This window comes from Rhineura floridana, chromosome 13 (assembly GCF_030035675.1).
Source record: "Rhineura floridana isolate rRhiFlo1 chromosome 13, rRhiFlo1.hap2, whole genome shotgun sequence".
In the NCBI taxonomy this organism is placed as follows: Eukaryota; Metazoa; Chordata; class Lepidosauria; order Squamata; family Rhineuridae; genus Rhineura; species Rhineura floridana.
In genome coordinates, this window is record NC_084492.1 from 40304175 (window position 1) to 40318710 (window position 14536).

Genomic DNA, 14536 nt, shown 5'->3' on the forward strand with positions numbered 1-14536 from the left:
GCCCTTGAGGGGGCCGTTCTGGAGGAGATGGTAGGCCGGGTGCAGGGGATGGAGAGCGCGGGGGGGGGGAGCACGGCAGGGTCACTATGGGGAGGGGGCAGAAGCAGATCCTGGGCTGTGGAGCCACCGCAGAGGCTGGGAAGGCGTCAAAAGTGCCCCGAGCTGATCCTAACAGTCTGGGGGTGGGAGTGTGTTTGTGGGGCAGGGAGGGGTGCTGCTTTCATGGAGTGGGATGAATCCCAGAGGTGTGAGCAGCCATTCTGCCTCCCCACCCCCCCTTGCAAGGGAGTTCAGAAGGACCCCTGAGGAGCTGCAGGGGCCAGATGGAATCTGTGCTGCTGGGCCCAGACGGTTGCGGGGGATGGAGGGGGCAGCTGTGTTTCCTGAGAGGAGCCTGGCAGAGAGCAGTGAGGCGGAGGGCAGCCAGGGGACTGTCCTGGGGGTAGGGGGGGATTCTGGGGCCCACACCTCAGGGGCTGAGAGCTGCTCTTGGAGGCATTGTTTGTGTGCCAGTGAGAGTCAGGGCCCCGGCAAGAGTGCCCCCCCTGGGGCAGGTGGGGTGAGGAGGAGGCGGCCTGGAAGGATGTGAGAGCATGGAGAGATGCCCTTGGGTGCCAGGAGGTGGGCAGGCAGCTCTCGCTCCCTGGGAGTCCTTTAGAAACAGTCCCAGGTCTGTGCAGTATCAATGGGAGCTTCTCTCCTAGCTTTTGCGTGGGGCAGGAGAGAGGCTGGCTGTCGGAAGCCATTGGGGAGAGGGGGAGGAGCACCCAGCCTCATTGAAACGGGATCTCTGGAGAGCTGATGGCTGAGTCTGAGCCCCCTGTGTGTCTGGGAGAGGGAGAGAGAGAGTCCGAGATTTGGCTCTTGCCAGTTGTGCAGATGCAGCACCCTTGCAGGGGGTTGGGAGAGGAGTGGGCAGGGGCAGCCCCCAGGAGTTCTCCGTAAGCAGACCTCTGCCTGCTATCTGCCAGACTGTAGTGAAGACCTTGATGGCTTCTGTGACCCGCCCTTTGCCCTGGCTCAGCACTCATCCTGATCAGGAGGAGACAAGGTGGGGCAGCCTGGGGGTCAAGCAAGGGAGGCGCAGAGCCAATCCGCGTGCCTGCCATTTGGATTCGGCGGAGCGCAAGCCACCAGGCTGCAGTTGCCGTGGATCTCTTCTGTCTTGCTCCATTGGGGGGGAGCGGGCTGTCTCTTTAGGAAGGAGGAGTTGGGAGGCGTTGCGCTGGCCTTGGCCCCAGGCGTCTCTTTTGAGGGCTGATCCAGCCACGTGCCATCCAGGCTGCCTCTCCAGGTAGCTGAGCGGAGTCTGGCCGGGAGGTCAGAGGAAAGGCCAGTGGAAGGAAGGAAGCCAGCCAGCTGCTTTACGGGTGTCCTGTGGGCCTGCCCAGGGGCTCTTGCAGGCCTGGAGTTGCGTTGCTTGCTTGGTGGGGGAGAACCAGCCCAGGCTCCAGTGCTGGAACTGGGGGAATGAGAGAGCGGGGGCTCTCGGGGGGTGAGGCAGAGAGGCTGCCTGCTGGATGCTCCAGACCCTCCTTCCTCTCTGAAAAATGGCTGCTTAAAGCTGCTCCTCAGGACAGAGTTGTGTCTGAGCCAAGAGGGGGCTGCCTGGGGTGCCACTCTGCATTCTCAAGTGCGTGGGAATGTACCCTCCCCAACCTGGTGCCCCCCCAAGTGTTTTTGGCCCCCAACTCCCATCAGCCCTAGTGAGCATGGAGGGCACCAGAGGGCGGAAAGATGCATTGCAGGCGACTTGGAGCCCCACATGAAAAGAGGCCTTTTGAGAGGAACACAGGGCTTCAGACTCAGCGGAGTGCGTGCGCATGCAGCAATGCTATTGTGGTAGTGATATGTGTCAGAAGAACCTTCCCAGTGCCAAGCTGGTGCTGCCTGGACCCGCCCCTCGCACGTCTGTCCTGGTTTTGAATCCTGCTTTGCTTTCCCTGCAGCAAGAAGGAGACTAACCTTCCCTTCCCTTCCAGAAAAGCGACAGGACAACGGGCGAGTGTACTATGTGAACCACAACACCCGCACCACACAATGGGAGGACCCCCGCACCCAGGGGTAGGCTTGGGCGCATTTTGCTGGCTTGTGGCCTGGATCTCTTGGCCGGAAGCCTTGGGGCAGCCACGAGGACCTCCAATGGCCAAAGGGGCATCAGCAGCCTGCAAGGGGTCTAAAGCCACCTGCTGGGCCCCATGGATGGCTGTGGGTCACTCTGTGGACAGGCAGAGGTGGCTTGCGAGGCAGACGTCCACGCCCAGTAAGGCTGCCTCTGCCCCCTGGCTCCTCCAAGGCTGAAGTGAAGCTTGGGAGGGGTATCTCATTTTGAAAGCTGGGCTAAGCCCCTGAGAGCTGCAGCTGCTGCAGGGGCGAGAGCTCTGGCCAAAGAGCCTTCCCGCTGTTGACCTTCCCCTTTCTCTGGCCAGGATGATTCAGGAGCCAGCGCTGCCACCTGGCTGGGAGATGAAATACACGAGCGAGCGGGTCCGTTACTTTGTGGATCACAACACCCGCATCACCACCTTCAAAGACCCCCGTCCCGGGTTTGAGTCAGGGTAAGTCCCTCCGGAGTAGCCCTCCTCTGCCTCCTTGGCACTGTCCGGCATAGCCTCGAGATGCCTGCGAGTTTGCACCCCCGGGGATTTTCTTGATAGCCTGGTGAGGTGGGGGGTTTTGGCCTGAAGGGGTGGTGCAGTGCACTGTAGGAGGTTTCAGGGCCTCCCAGACACAGGGCCGAGAGCTGTGGGATATCTGCTCCGTGTGTTTGGAGGATACCTGATGAGCCTGTTCACATAAGCGTAAAGCTTAGAGAAGGAAGCCAGCCTCAAAGGACCATGAATGTGCATGTAGCCTGGGATTATGGCAGAGAATTTCCTCCTGGCCACGTGAACAGTTCTTGTTGAGTCGCCTCTTTGGTTGTCAGCTGTTGCCCTCAGGCACAAAGAAGCCTGTGAGACAGGAGTCCCTCCTCTGACCACTCTGTGGAGCTCTAGGCAGGCCCCTTCCTGCCCCTAAGTGCTCGGATTGCTCTCTGTGGGCAGGGCTTCTCTGCTGCGCCAGGGTCCCACTGAGGCAGCACTTGCCATTGCAGGACTAAGCAAGGAGGGTCCCCCGGAGCATATGACCGAAGCTTTCGCTGGAAGTTCCACCAATTCCGCTTCCTTTGCCACGTGAGTTGCTCACCCATTGTGTTCCCAGGAGGGCAAGTTGCAAGATGCCCAAAGAATTGGCAGCTCCTGGGGGTGGGAAGAGGGGTGGGATGAGCAGGGCTAAACCCCGTGTGGGCTGTCCTGGGCAGGCTGCAGGGACTCTGGGGGCCTCTCACAGCCCACACCTCTTTCACAGTCGAACGCGCTGCCCAGCCACGTCAAGATCAGCGTCTCACGGCAAACACTCTTTGAAGATTCCTTCCAGCAGGTGAGTGAGGCCTGGGCCCAGGCTGGAGGGGGCGGGGGTCTCAGCTGCCTGTGTGCAGAGCACACATATTCGCTCTCTCTCCGCCTGCCCTGCCCCCCACATTGTCCTGCTGCTGCTCTTTGCTCAGATCATGAACATGAAGCCTTACGATCTGCGCCGCCGGCTGTACATTATCATGCGCGGGGAGGAAGGCCTAGACTATGGTGGAATTGCCCGGTGAGTTGGCAGGGGGCACTGGGTCGGGCAGGGGACAGTGGTCTGCCAATTCCCACTCACCCTGGTGCTTTGGAATTTATCCTGCCCTGGGAAAAGGGTGCTGAAGCAGCAGTGAAGAGGTGAATATGGGGCCACCAGGGCTCTGGGGCGGGATAGGGACCTGGCCCCCTGCAGGGAGCTTGAGAGGGCCAGCCGCCTTGATCTGCAGCCTCAGAAGGAGGAGGCGCCCAGCTCTCTCCGCTGAGGAGCTTGAGTCCCGCGTGTTCCAGACAGGAGCTTCTGATGCATCTCTCTGTGTCCTGCCAGTGGTTTTACCCTATGGTAGGTTACGTCATGCTGTTCTACCACAGGGTAGAACCACGGACAGGATGCCGGGGCTCTCTGCGCCAGAGAAGGGAGGTGGCCAAGAGATACAGGGCAGCACCACAAAGTGCACCACCTGTGGCCGGCCGAGGAGTGCCCAGAGGTGCCATCCCTTGCATGCGCTTCTGCAGGGTGGGGGAAAGGTGTTGGGCCCAACGGGGACCTAAGCGGCCGGGCCAGGATGGGTCTCACCCGCCTTTCCTCCCTCTCCTCGCAGCGAATGGTTCTTCCTTCTGTCCCACGAGGTGCTCAATCCCATGTACTGCTTGTTTGAATACGCGGGCAAGAACAACTACTGCCTGCAGATCAACCCGGCCTCCTCCATCAATCCGGACCACCTGACCTACTTCCGCTTCATTGGCAGGTTCATCGCCATGGTGAGCGAGTTCCTCCCGATTGGCATGTCGGGCGGGGCCAAGGCTGCCTCATTCTCTAAAGGACTTTGTGCAGGAACGGCGTGCAGGTGGGCAGCTGGGTTGCGTCGCCCTACCTCTGGAGCTCCTCTTCACCTTGGCTCCATCGGGTGGTGCTCAGTCACCAATTATTGGGCTGTCTAGAATTCTCACAGGCTATATCCCATCTGTGTTTCATGGGTGCTCAACCTCACCATTCAGTTTTTTTCCTCTGGACTCAGGTTACACCCCCACACCCCCTGCCAACAAAGGAGAGCCATTCATGATGTCGGAAGCTGCCTTAGGCCAGATCAGACCACTGCCTGAACTAGCCCAGAACGGTCCACGCCAGCCTTACCCAACCTGGGGCCCTCCAGACGCTTTGGACTACAACTCCCATCAGCCCCAGCCAGCACTGCCTATTGTGAGGGATGATGGGGTCTGCAGTCCGAAACATCTGGAAGGCCCCAGGTTGAGAAAGGCTGGCCTGCTCTGGCTGGGACTGGCTGTCTGCAGTTTCAGACACAGAGTCTGTTCCTGCCCAGCCTGGTAATGAATTTGTGCACCGAGCAAGGAGGACTTGAGTCCACCAATGCTTTGGCCACAACGGATCTGTTGTTGCCTCCAAGGTGCCACAAAGACTCTTCGTTGTTAAGGCTGCTCCTCTGGGATTCGATCCGTGAGCTTCGCACCAGCGACAGCCGGGAGAGGCCGCTGGGATATTTGCCACAGTGGTTTCCTCTTGGCAGTTTTTGAGGTGAAAGGCAGGTACCCCCCCCACTCTCCCGATAGGTACCCGTTCCTATTTGCAGCAGTTTTGCAATACTTACCCTACACAGTTCTCCCCCCCCCCAAAAGCCCCCAGTGATCTGGCACCATTTAGATTTTGGTGGTGCTGCTTTTTCTTCAAGATATTCTGGCCATTCAGGGACCACGTGAGGAAGAATGTGATGGTGTCACAGCACTCTGTGGCCAAAAGAGGCTTTTTTACTCTTTGATTAAATTGGGGGGGGGTTTGTAGGGGGGCTGTCTGTTAGCAAGGCAACTGCATTGGCCTGGTCTCCAAGGCAACAGGGACACTTTCCTGCCCTTCCCAACAGTAGCTGGGGAAAAGTGTACACAGGAAAGAAAAATAATTTTTTCCCCTTGAAGAAGAAGAAAACTTTTCGGGAAATTAAAATAAAATGTTTTTTAAAAAGTAAATATATTCAATAGCCAAAGCCAGCTTTGTATCCGTTGGGTTTAGAGACGGTGCATAAACTAGCCTGTCCCGGCTGTTGCGCAGGAAAGAGAGAGGCAGGAAAATGGATCTCCTCAGGTGTGGCCTCTTGTGACAAAAATGTGTCATGGAACAGTTTTTTTCCCTTCCTTTGGCTGCCAGAGTTCTGGCTTTTTGTTCCTCCGCAGAAAAAGAGTGCGGCTTTCCCCCCCTCGATCCTCCTGGCAAAAGGGGAGGGATTGTGGGCCCTTGGCCTGAAAAGAAGATGCCCCTGCCCACCCCCAGAGAAAGGGCTGCCTGGGAATTATGCCCCAGAGGGCTCTGCAGGACTGGTGCTGCCCCATGCCGGTGCCTCTGGGCCTGATGGGGGGGGGAGTCGTTTTGTCCTCTATTGGCCTTCGCAGAGAGTGGGACGAGCTTTCCCGGGTGTTTTTTTCTGTCTCTGCTCTCTCTTCTCCCCCAACCCCCAGACTATTACTCACCACCAGGCTGGCCTTTTCCAGACGCACAGAAGCGTCTGCATTATTCTTGGCTCCCAGAAGACCCGGCCTGTGGCCACGGAGTTTTGGTTAAACAAACGTTGCTCCAGAGCTGTTTGGGGAGCAAGCTGGCTGCCTTGGCGCCCCACTGGGGACATGTGGGTACCCCGTGGAAAGCAAGGACTCGTGGGTGTGGGTGCTCTGAGGACTCGAACCTTTAAAGCGCTTTGCCACTTGGGGCTCAGGTACTTTGAGGGCTTCCATCTCAAGCTGCCCCAAGATGAAGATCTTTCCCTGAGTGCCAGCAGTGGCGGAGATCAAGCAGTTATACAGGAAGGCCAGGCACTTCCCCTATAATAAGCCAGATCATTTACTGCTTCATCTAGCCGAGTATTGTCTGCCCTGACTGGCAGCAGCTTTTCAGGGTTCCAGGCAAGAGCCTTTCCCAGCCCTACCTGAAGATACCAGAGGTTGAACAAGGGACCTTCTAAATGCAACATATGTGCTTTACCACTGAGCTACTGTCCTTCCCTTAAAAATAAAGTTTCTAGTCCTCAGGGTTCTGAAAAAAAGGATTTAAATAGGAATATAAGATGCTGCCCTGTACTGAGTCATGCCATTCCTTGGTCCGTCTAGCTTAGTAGTGTCTACTCTGACTTTTTAGACAAAGTGTCTTTCTCAGCCCTACCTGGATATACCTTTGGGGGCTGAACCTGGGGCCTTCTCTGTGCAAAGCAGACGCTCCGCCCCTGAGCTACCTGGGCCCTTCGCTGCTGGCTACACAGGAGAGGGCTTGCTTTTCTGTGGCACCTCCCTTGGGGAGGGCTCCCCTCCCCCCCCCCCAAGGAACGTGGGCCGGCCACCTTGGCTAGTTTCTTGTAGGCATACGTTAAGGCACCTTATTCTCTTGGGCATTTAAATGAACTGCGTTTTAAATGCTGGAAATGACGCGTTTTCACTCTGCTACTTTATCTGTCTTTTGGCCTGTTGCTGGTTATGGTTTCTGTGGGACTTGCATTGTTAATAAGCCCTGGGCGGAATATTCATAGTGTGTCGGCACCTGAAATAAAAACCAAAAGAGTAGCCTAGAGTGGGGTGGAGGTGGGGGGCGGGGGAAGAGGATTGATGGGACCCTCTGCCTTGTGAGGTGGGAGGACTTCAGCCTTCCTTCGCCTTTTGTCTGTGGCCCGGTCCTAAGCTGGCTCTAGACTGATGTGGGGGTGTCTCCATGCCTTACAGGCCTTGTACCACGGCAAGTTCATTGACACAGGCTTCACGCTGCCCTTCTACAAGCGCATGTTGAACAAGCGGCCGACCCTCAAGGACCTGGAGTCCATCGATCCTGAATTCTACAACTCCATCGTCTGGATCAAGTCAGTGCTAGCAAGGACAGCTTCCCCTTCCCCGCTGCGTCCATGTACCACAGAGCTGCCACCCTAGAGTCACTGGTGCCCTGTACAGCCGTGCTTTTCCACTTGGCCTTGCAGACTGGCTGTGGCAATTTGCAGCCCCCCCCTTTGGGCCCATTGCTGTCTTGTGCCACCTCCCCAAGCGTGGGGGTGTTGAGCCGCTTCCTTCTACTTCTGCATTTCACGTCCCCCAAAGCATAAAGGAGGTGTGGGGAACCTCTAGCCCTCCTGGGGCCCAACGCAGCCCTCCCGGCCCCTCGTGTTTCACATCCATTGCTCCCACTTCCACTTCCGGCCCCACCCTCCAGTGGCACGTGGCCCCTGAAAAGCTCCCCACAAGGGAAAGTGGCCTGGGACTGAAAAAGGTTGGTAAGGAGTGTTCTAGACACCACATGGAGGATGTGTGGGAGGAGGGCAGGGGGAGGGTGATAAAGCAAATGTGGGCAAAGCAAAACCTCCGTCTGGACTGCCGGGCCCTGATCTAAACGTTGCTGTCATAACGAAGAGCAGAGGAGAGCAGGAGTGGACCTGGTTGTGGCAGAGAGGGAAGGGGAAAGGATTGTGGATTCCAAACGAGGGTTTTTGGGGGCGGGGCTAATGCTAGGTGCAGAGAGCAGATCCTGTGAAGGCTTCTGGGGGTGAGAAGGAGAAGGCAGCCGAAGCCATGGGTTGTGCAGGCGCTGTGGTGTCTCCCCCAGGACACGTGCCGTCTTCAGGGTTTGGGTCCAGAGCCCAGCTGGGCCCAGACCCTCACAAGCGGTGGCAGCAGCAGGAGCTGCAGTGGCCCCAGCCATCCTCCTGGCGGTGCAGATATTCCGCTGCCACTCCTCCTCCTCCTCCTCTCTCTGACCCCCCCCCCTGCCCCTTCTGCAGAGAGAACAGCCTCGAGGAGTGCGGCCTGGAGCTCTACTTCATCCAGGACATGGAGATCCTGGGCAAAGTGACCAGCCACGAGCTGAAGGAGGGGGGGGAGAGCATCCGGGTCACCGAGGAGAACAAGGACGAGTACATCCTGTAAGTCCCCGGCCCGGGCCCTTCGGAGTGTGGCTGTGGGTCCTTCAGAAGCTGCGTGGCCAGAGGCTCTCTCACCTCACCTGCCACTTGGCTCTCTACATTGCCTCCTTGCCGGGCTGCTGACGAGGCCATGTGGTTCAGCGGGCAAGTTCATGCCCGCACTCTGCTGTGACACTTGTCAGGCAGTCTTGGACAAGTCTTTATCTGGTGCTCAGTTCCGCATCTGTGAAATGGGGACGTTACCAAGCACCCTGCCTGGCTGGTTTGGGGGTTGAACGTGTTATGGATGGGAAAGCATTTGGGGTACGAGAGAGTACTCTGTTCCTTCATGGCTGCAATGCAGAAGGTCCAGATTCCTCCCAAAGCCACCTAGCTGTTCCTCTCAGCCCAAGGCACAGCCAGACCAGCGGCAGCTCTTTGGGTGTCCCTTAAGAGATTCTGAGTGGCCATTTGGCTGGTCTATCTTTGCAGGCTGCTGACGGACTGGCGGTTTACCCGGGGTGTGGAGGAGCAGACCAAGGCCTTTCTGGATGGCTTCAATGAGGTGGCACCCCTGGAGTGGCTGCGATACTTTGATGAGAAGGAGCTGGAGGTAGGCTCGAGTGCGGGGAGCGTGGGCACCTCCTCTCCTGTGCAGAGCTGCTGTGGGCTGCGCTGTCGATCCGTGGCAGGTTGCGAAGCAGTCCGGACTGTCCGGCTTCCAGCCATCCCAACGAGCCCATTTAAACATTCTTGCCTGCCACCTCATGTTGCTGCCGCCCCTTGTCAACAGGAAACTGGCAAATGTTGAAGAGCTACCCATGAACATTTTTTCTGAGACAGGAGCATTTCATTAGGGGCCTTGGTGTTTACTCAGTTACATTTAAAACCAAACACGCATTTCTGACTGACGGAGTCTCTCTCAAACCACCCCTCGCCCCCGGAAAATCTTCATTCCAATGAAGCCCTTCCAAACGCCTGAGAGGGAGGCTGGGGGTGTCTGTCAGGAGGCTCTTTCTCCCTCTCTCTGCGCTTGCCCCCACCCCTGCACAGGAGCAAATGGCTGTTTTGAGATCCCCCCTGCTTTTCAGACCACTGTTTCATTCACAGTCAAATTTATGCATATTTACTTGATTAATTGTATCCATTGTAATTGCTTCAATAGTTGGCAAAGATTTCTTTAGACACCTGTGAGTCCCAGCACCCTGCTGGGCCTTGCCTTGGCGCTGGGCAGGGTGACTGGGCGTGGCCTCCTCTCCCCTCCCCTCTAGCTGATGCTGTGTGGCATGCAAGAGACTGACATGAGCGACTGGCAGAAGAACACCATTTACCGGCACTACACCAAGAACAGCAAGCAGATCCAGTGGTTCTGGCAGGTGAGGTTCCCCATGGAAGAGCAACCACACTTTGATCAGCAAGGGGGTCTGCGTATGGATAACCAGGGGAAAGGGTTGCTGGGAAAGGGAGCTTTGTCCTGGAACCTGTTTTGAAAGCCAGGGCTGACCCTTGAATGTGGTGGAACACTGACAAAGTGCCTCTGAGCATATGCAGAGTGCATTTGCCTCATCAGTGAGTTACCGTAGCACATGTCCTGGGTCTGGGGTTAGAGAGGATCTGACTTTCAAGCACATCTGAGTCCCCAGCACTTAAAGCGCCCATTGTTGTTATTAACGTTGTCGGCATGCCTGGCACTTTAGACAGATCCCTGCCCCGGGGTGTCTGAAATACCTTGTGGAGCGGGAGTCCAGTCTTCTGTCTGTCAACCATGTTTGCTACAGGTAGTCAAGGAGATGGACAATGAGAAGAGGATCCGGCTTCTACAGTTTGTGACGGGGACTTGTCGGCTGCCAGTGGGAGGATTTGCTGAGCTGATTGGTATTTGTGCCCTTGGCTGCTTGGGGAGGGGAGGGTTGTGGCCTTCTCTGTTGCTCAGTGACCGTGGGAGCTCTGTGGAGGCTGTGTGGCTCTGGATGGTGGGCCTCTTGGCCTTGGGGCAGAGCTCCTTGGACGCACGGGAGGAGTTTCCCACCTGCTCTTCTAGGGAGGGGTCCTGCCTCAGTCCCCTTCTCTGCTCCAGTTCCTTGGGGAGGTGGGTGGGAACGGTGGCTGTTTTCACACCAGCTTGCCTTTGAAGGGCCACTGCGGGTTGTCCTCATGTGCCGTGGACTAAAAGTGGGGGTGTTGTGCTCTTTTCTGACAGGCAGCAATGGCCCCCAGAAGTTCTGCATTGATAAGGTTGGCAAGGAGACGTGGCTTCCCCGAAGCCACACGTGGTGAGTGAGTCCAGGGCGGCCACCTGGTCTGGCCCGGCCACGCTTTGGGGTGGGGAGGGCACTTCCTCTGTGTGCTGACTGGCTGTCCTCCTTTTGCAGCTTCAACCGCTTGGATCTGCCCCCTTACAAGAGCTACGAACAGCTGAAGGAGAAGCTCCTCTATGCCATCGAGGAGACTGAGGGCTTTGGGCAAGAGTGACAGCCAAAACGCCCTCCCAGGAAGCCACCCTGAATCCCCAGAGGTGGAGCCATCCCCAGGGAGGAAGGTGGACTGAGGTTGCTTCGTGGAGCGATGGCTGGAGGGCTGCAGAAGGGGCTCCCCTTCTCTCCCCTCCCCCCGCCCAAATGTCATCCAGCTGAGCAGTGGCTGCAGCTTGTATCCACCTTGAAGGCAAAGCACAGCCTTGTCTCCCTGCTGCTCCTGGGCCCACACCCTTCTCCCCAATTCCTTGCATCAAATTCTGAGCCTTGTGGCCATTTTGCCCCATCTCTGGGTCTCGTGGGCTCGTCACAGCTGCCTTTAAAGCTGTCCCGAAGCGCCCCTGTACCCCACCCCACCCGGGACATCCTGGGCATTATCTTGACTGCAAAGTAGTCCATACAGGGAGAAATTCTGAGAAGTCCCCCCCTTGCCTTTCACCCACAGCCACAGCACTGTCACAGGTCTCTGCTCCAGGTTGCCTGGGGAGGGTGAGAGACTGGTTGAATCCAGGGCAGAATCCCTTCTGACTTTCCCAAGGCCCTCTCTTCTCGGAGGCCTTTTCCAGCTTCCTGTGCAGGGTAAGGGAGGTCTCTGCTCCTTGCAGCTACTCTGGTTTCCTGCGGAGCGCCCCTGCCCCACAGGCTCCTTCCCAAACCCGTGAAGTAGAAGGCACAATGCAGGGTGGTCAGCACCTTACTGGCCCTGCTGTGTCGCTCATCAAGCTCTGGGGTGTTAAAACCAGCCAAAACCACTCCACCTCCCTCCAGCTATGGGCCTAGAACCCTTGGGAAGAGAGCGGGAGGCCTTTTCCCAGAGAATAGGGGAGGCTGTGCCTGGCTTCAGCCAAGTGTGGAGATCCCAAAATCTCCCAGTTTGAGCTCTTTGGGTCTTGCTGGAACTAGGGGTCCTTTTTCTCGAAACGTCAGTGCCCAGTGAGTTGCAGGACTGCAGGGAGGTCTTTACCATGAATTTCTACAAAGTAAGTTAGCCAAAGTGCAGAACACTGGACTTTTTTGCACTAAAAGGCAGGAAGAAGCGGGGAGGGTACAGCAGAAGAACTCCCACTATCTTGATTTGTATGTATGTGTTTTTAATCTTATGATTGCTTGGAGTATTTGTGGCTGGCAGGGCTGAGAAAGGGGCCAGATACTAGCATGGAAGTGATATATGTGCGTGTGTGTCCTCTGGCTACACAATGGGAGAATGGGGGTGCCTCAAGCCTCCACAAGGTGTGTTTGTGTGCTTGTGTATGAGAACAGGGCTGTGTTTATGCAGGGCTTGTGTGTGTGTGTATATATATAAATCTGTATATAAATGTCTGTGGATACAAAGAATTGCAATAGCTTTTGATGGGGATCCTGGATAGTTTTGTACTGCACCATCCTGCCTCAGTGACGCCAACTCCTTGTGCAATAAAACAATCCGCAGCTGCTTGTGGGCTTCACGTCTCCCTTTGTGCTTTGAGTGGTTGGTGTGGAAATTAAGGGGTGCTGTCCTGGGTGGGGTAGTTCCCCAAAAGTGCAGACACATGGGGAAGGTTGCAGCTGCGTGGAAGAGCCACAGCAGCTGTCATCACCCCCTGCCATGTACTGTGTGCTTCCCACAGGATGATACAGCAGTCTGGGTACCCATAGAGGCCTGTGGCCAGGCATAGAATAATCCTCGGTCTGAAAAACCAGGACTGCCAAAAGGAGTTAACAGTTACGTGTTTTTAAGCACCTCATCCAGTCCACTGCTGGCTTCAAATGCTTGAGTCAATCAAGATGCTCACCAGCTAGTCTGCTTCAGCTGTGGAGAAGTGGTGGGCGTTTTTGCAACACAGAGGAGGTGGAGCTGCTGTTCCTCTTCCTCCTCCTCCTCCTCAAGGACCCAAAGGGGTTCAGGTTGTTGAGGAGGGGCAGCTCCTGCAGGCTCCTTGGCCTTTGATGTTTTTCCTGTTTGTGTTTTAAAAGTGTGTGGCCAGAAGGGCCTTGGGAAGAGTTGTGTCTGGCCTAGTTGGGACCCCTTTGGGCCAGTCCAACTGCAGGGCTCTGCTTACATTTGTAGAATGCTGGGATGGAAGAGCTACATTTGGCAGTGGTCCCAGGGCCCCCTTTCCCAGTTGACATCTCCTGCTCCAATCAGAGACACCAAAGAGGCCCCCAAGCTAGCCCAGGGCCAAGAGAGCCATTCCAGGGCTGGCACATAGACTGCTGCTGCTCTTGGCATTGGGAAGCAAAGGGGGGGGACCACTTCCCCCAACTGTTCAACATGCAACCAGTGCAAGAATGGCTGTTGTGGCTAGCACTTGGTGCCAGAGACAAGGAAGCCCCTGAGCTTCAGGGAGGGTTGGTGGGTGGGTGTTTTTTGGAAGGACTTTCAGGGGGGTGAGGGGAGAGAACAGGCAAAGGTTTGTGGCTTCTACCCGAAGGACTGCCAGTGGCAGCTCAAGGGGGTGGAGGGAGGTTTGGGCCTGTAGTGGAAAGAGCTCCCCTCCTCTCCCACACTTTTAAAAGCACTGAGCAGCCTTGTGTTGTGGGCAGAGGAGGAGCTGGCAGAAGGAAGGAGCAGCAAAACATGTTTAGCTTGGCTAAGAGGCACAGGTTGGCTCTGTGCACTCTGCTGCAAGGGAGGAGGCTCACCCTGTTCTCTGGGGAAGCAAAGCAGCCGGAGATTCCCGCTGTTGTGAGAGCCACTTGGAGAAGCTGGGATGGCAGGCCCGATGCCCTTGTTTGGCCTGTGAAAACACACTCAGTGGTCCCAGCCAGCGCTGGGGGGGTGATGGCTTGGAAGGTGTTTGTGTGAGCATTGCCATCTTCCAGGCCCACAAGCGACTCTTGTTTTTTGCTCCAGCTCCCAGGGGAAAAAGGAACAGCTGGGCCAGAGGGTCACGGCTATTTTAGAAGCAATGACGGCTCACGCTGGGAGGCGATTTAAAAGGGGTGGGGCAGCTGGGGCTGGACTACAGCCCCCATCATCCCTGGGTGCTGGGTAGGAGTCTGCGATCAGCTGGGGGGCCTGAAAGCTTCTTTGGAAAAGGGAGGGAAGCACAGCGCAGCAGCAGCAGCAGCACTTTCTGTGTGCAGAAGACCCCTGATACAATTCTCCATACAGAGTCGTAGGTTATGGAGCTAAAAAGCTTGTGACCCCAGCATGGAAAGCAGCAGGCCAGGTGGCCCAGTGCTCTGCCGGCAGCGTCACGTCCCGCTGGGGAGGAGCCGTAGCTCAGTCCTAAAGCACATGCTGGTGTGCCGAACAGGCCAGGCTCTGTCTCTTGTCTCTGCTACAGCCATATTTTAACGGCTCATCAGGTGAAGGGAAAGACTCTTGGGAGCAGCTGCTGCCATAAAGAAGAGGCCATGGTGGGCTAAATGGCCAGGAACTGGGAGCTGTGGAGCCCTTGAAATGAGCAAATCTAAGTTGGGCATACGAACATGCAACTTGGGAACACAGTCATGTCTGTTCACTTCAGTGGGTCTGCTCTGAGTAGGACTAGCATGGAACGCCACCCTTGACTTGCTAGGAGGCAGCTTCCCATCTCCCCTTGTCCTTATGCTGTGTATCATTATTGGCATCCCAAGTAGGACCAGC

At 56.6% G+C, this 14536-nt stretch overlaps 1 protein-coding gene across 4 annotated transcripts in view; it reads left to right on the plus strand.

Moving 5' to 3' along the window:
- Positions 1-12397, plus strand: part of WWP2 (WW domain containing E3 ubiquitin protein ligase 2) — a 37473-nt gene extending 25076 nt beyond the window's left edge. For all 4 annotated transcript variants that reach the window (XM_061594537.1, XM_061594535.1, XM_061594539.1 and 1 more), the window contains 13 exons: positions 1983-2064; positions 2430-2558; positions 3095-3173; positions 3349-3420; positions 3548-3636; positions 4217-4376; positions 7329-7462; positions 8372-8512; positions 8984-9104; positions 9763-9867; positions 10270-10366; positions 10692-10764; positions 10864-12397. In XM_061594537.1, the coding sequence (XP_061450521.1) occupies positions 1983-2064; positions 2430-2558; positions 3095-3173; positions 3349-3420; positions 3548-3636; positions 4217-4376; positions 7329-7462; positions 8372-8512; positions 8984-9104; positions 9763-9867; positions 10270-10366; positions 10692-10764; positions 10864-10963 (1382 nt within the window). In that variant the 3' untranslated portion in view covers positions 10964-12397. The remainder of the gene's footprint in view (positions 1-1982; positions 2065-2429; positions 2559-3094; positions 3174-3348; positions 3421-3547; positions 3637-4216; positions 4377-7328; positions 7463-8371; positions 8513-8983; positions 9105-9762; positions 9868-10269; positions 10367-10691; positions 10765-10863) is intronic.
- Positions 12398-14536: the final 2139 nt, after the last annotated feature.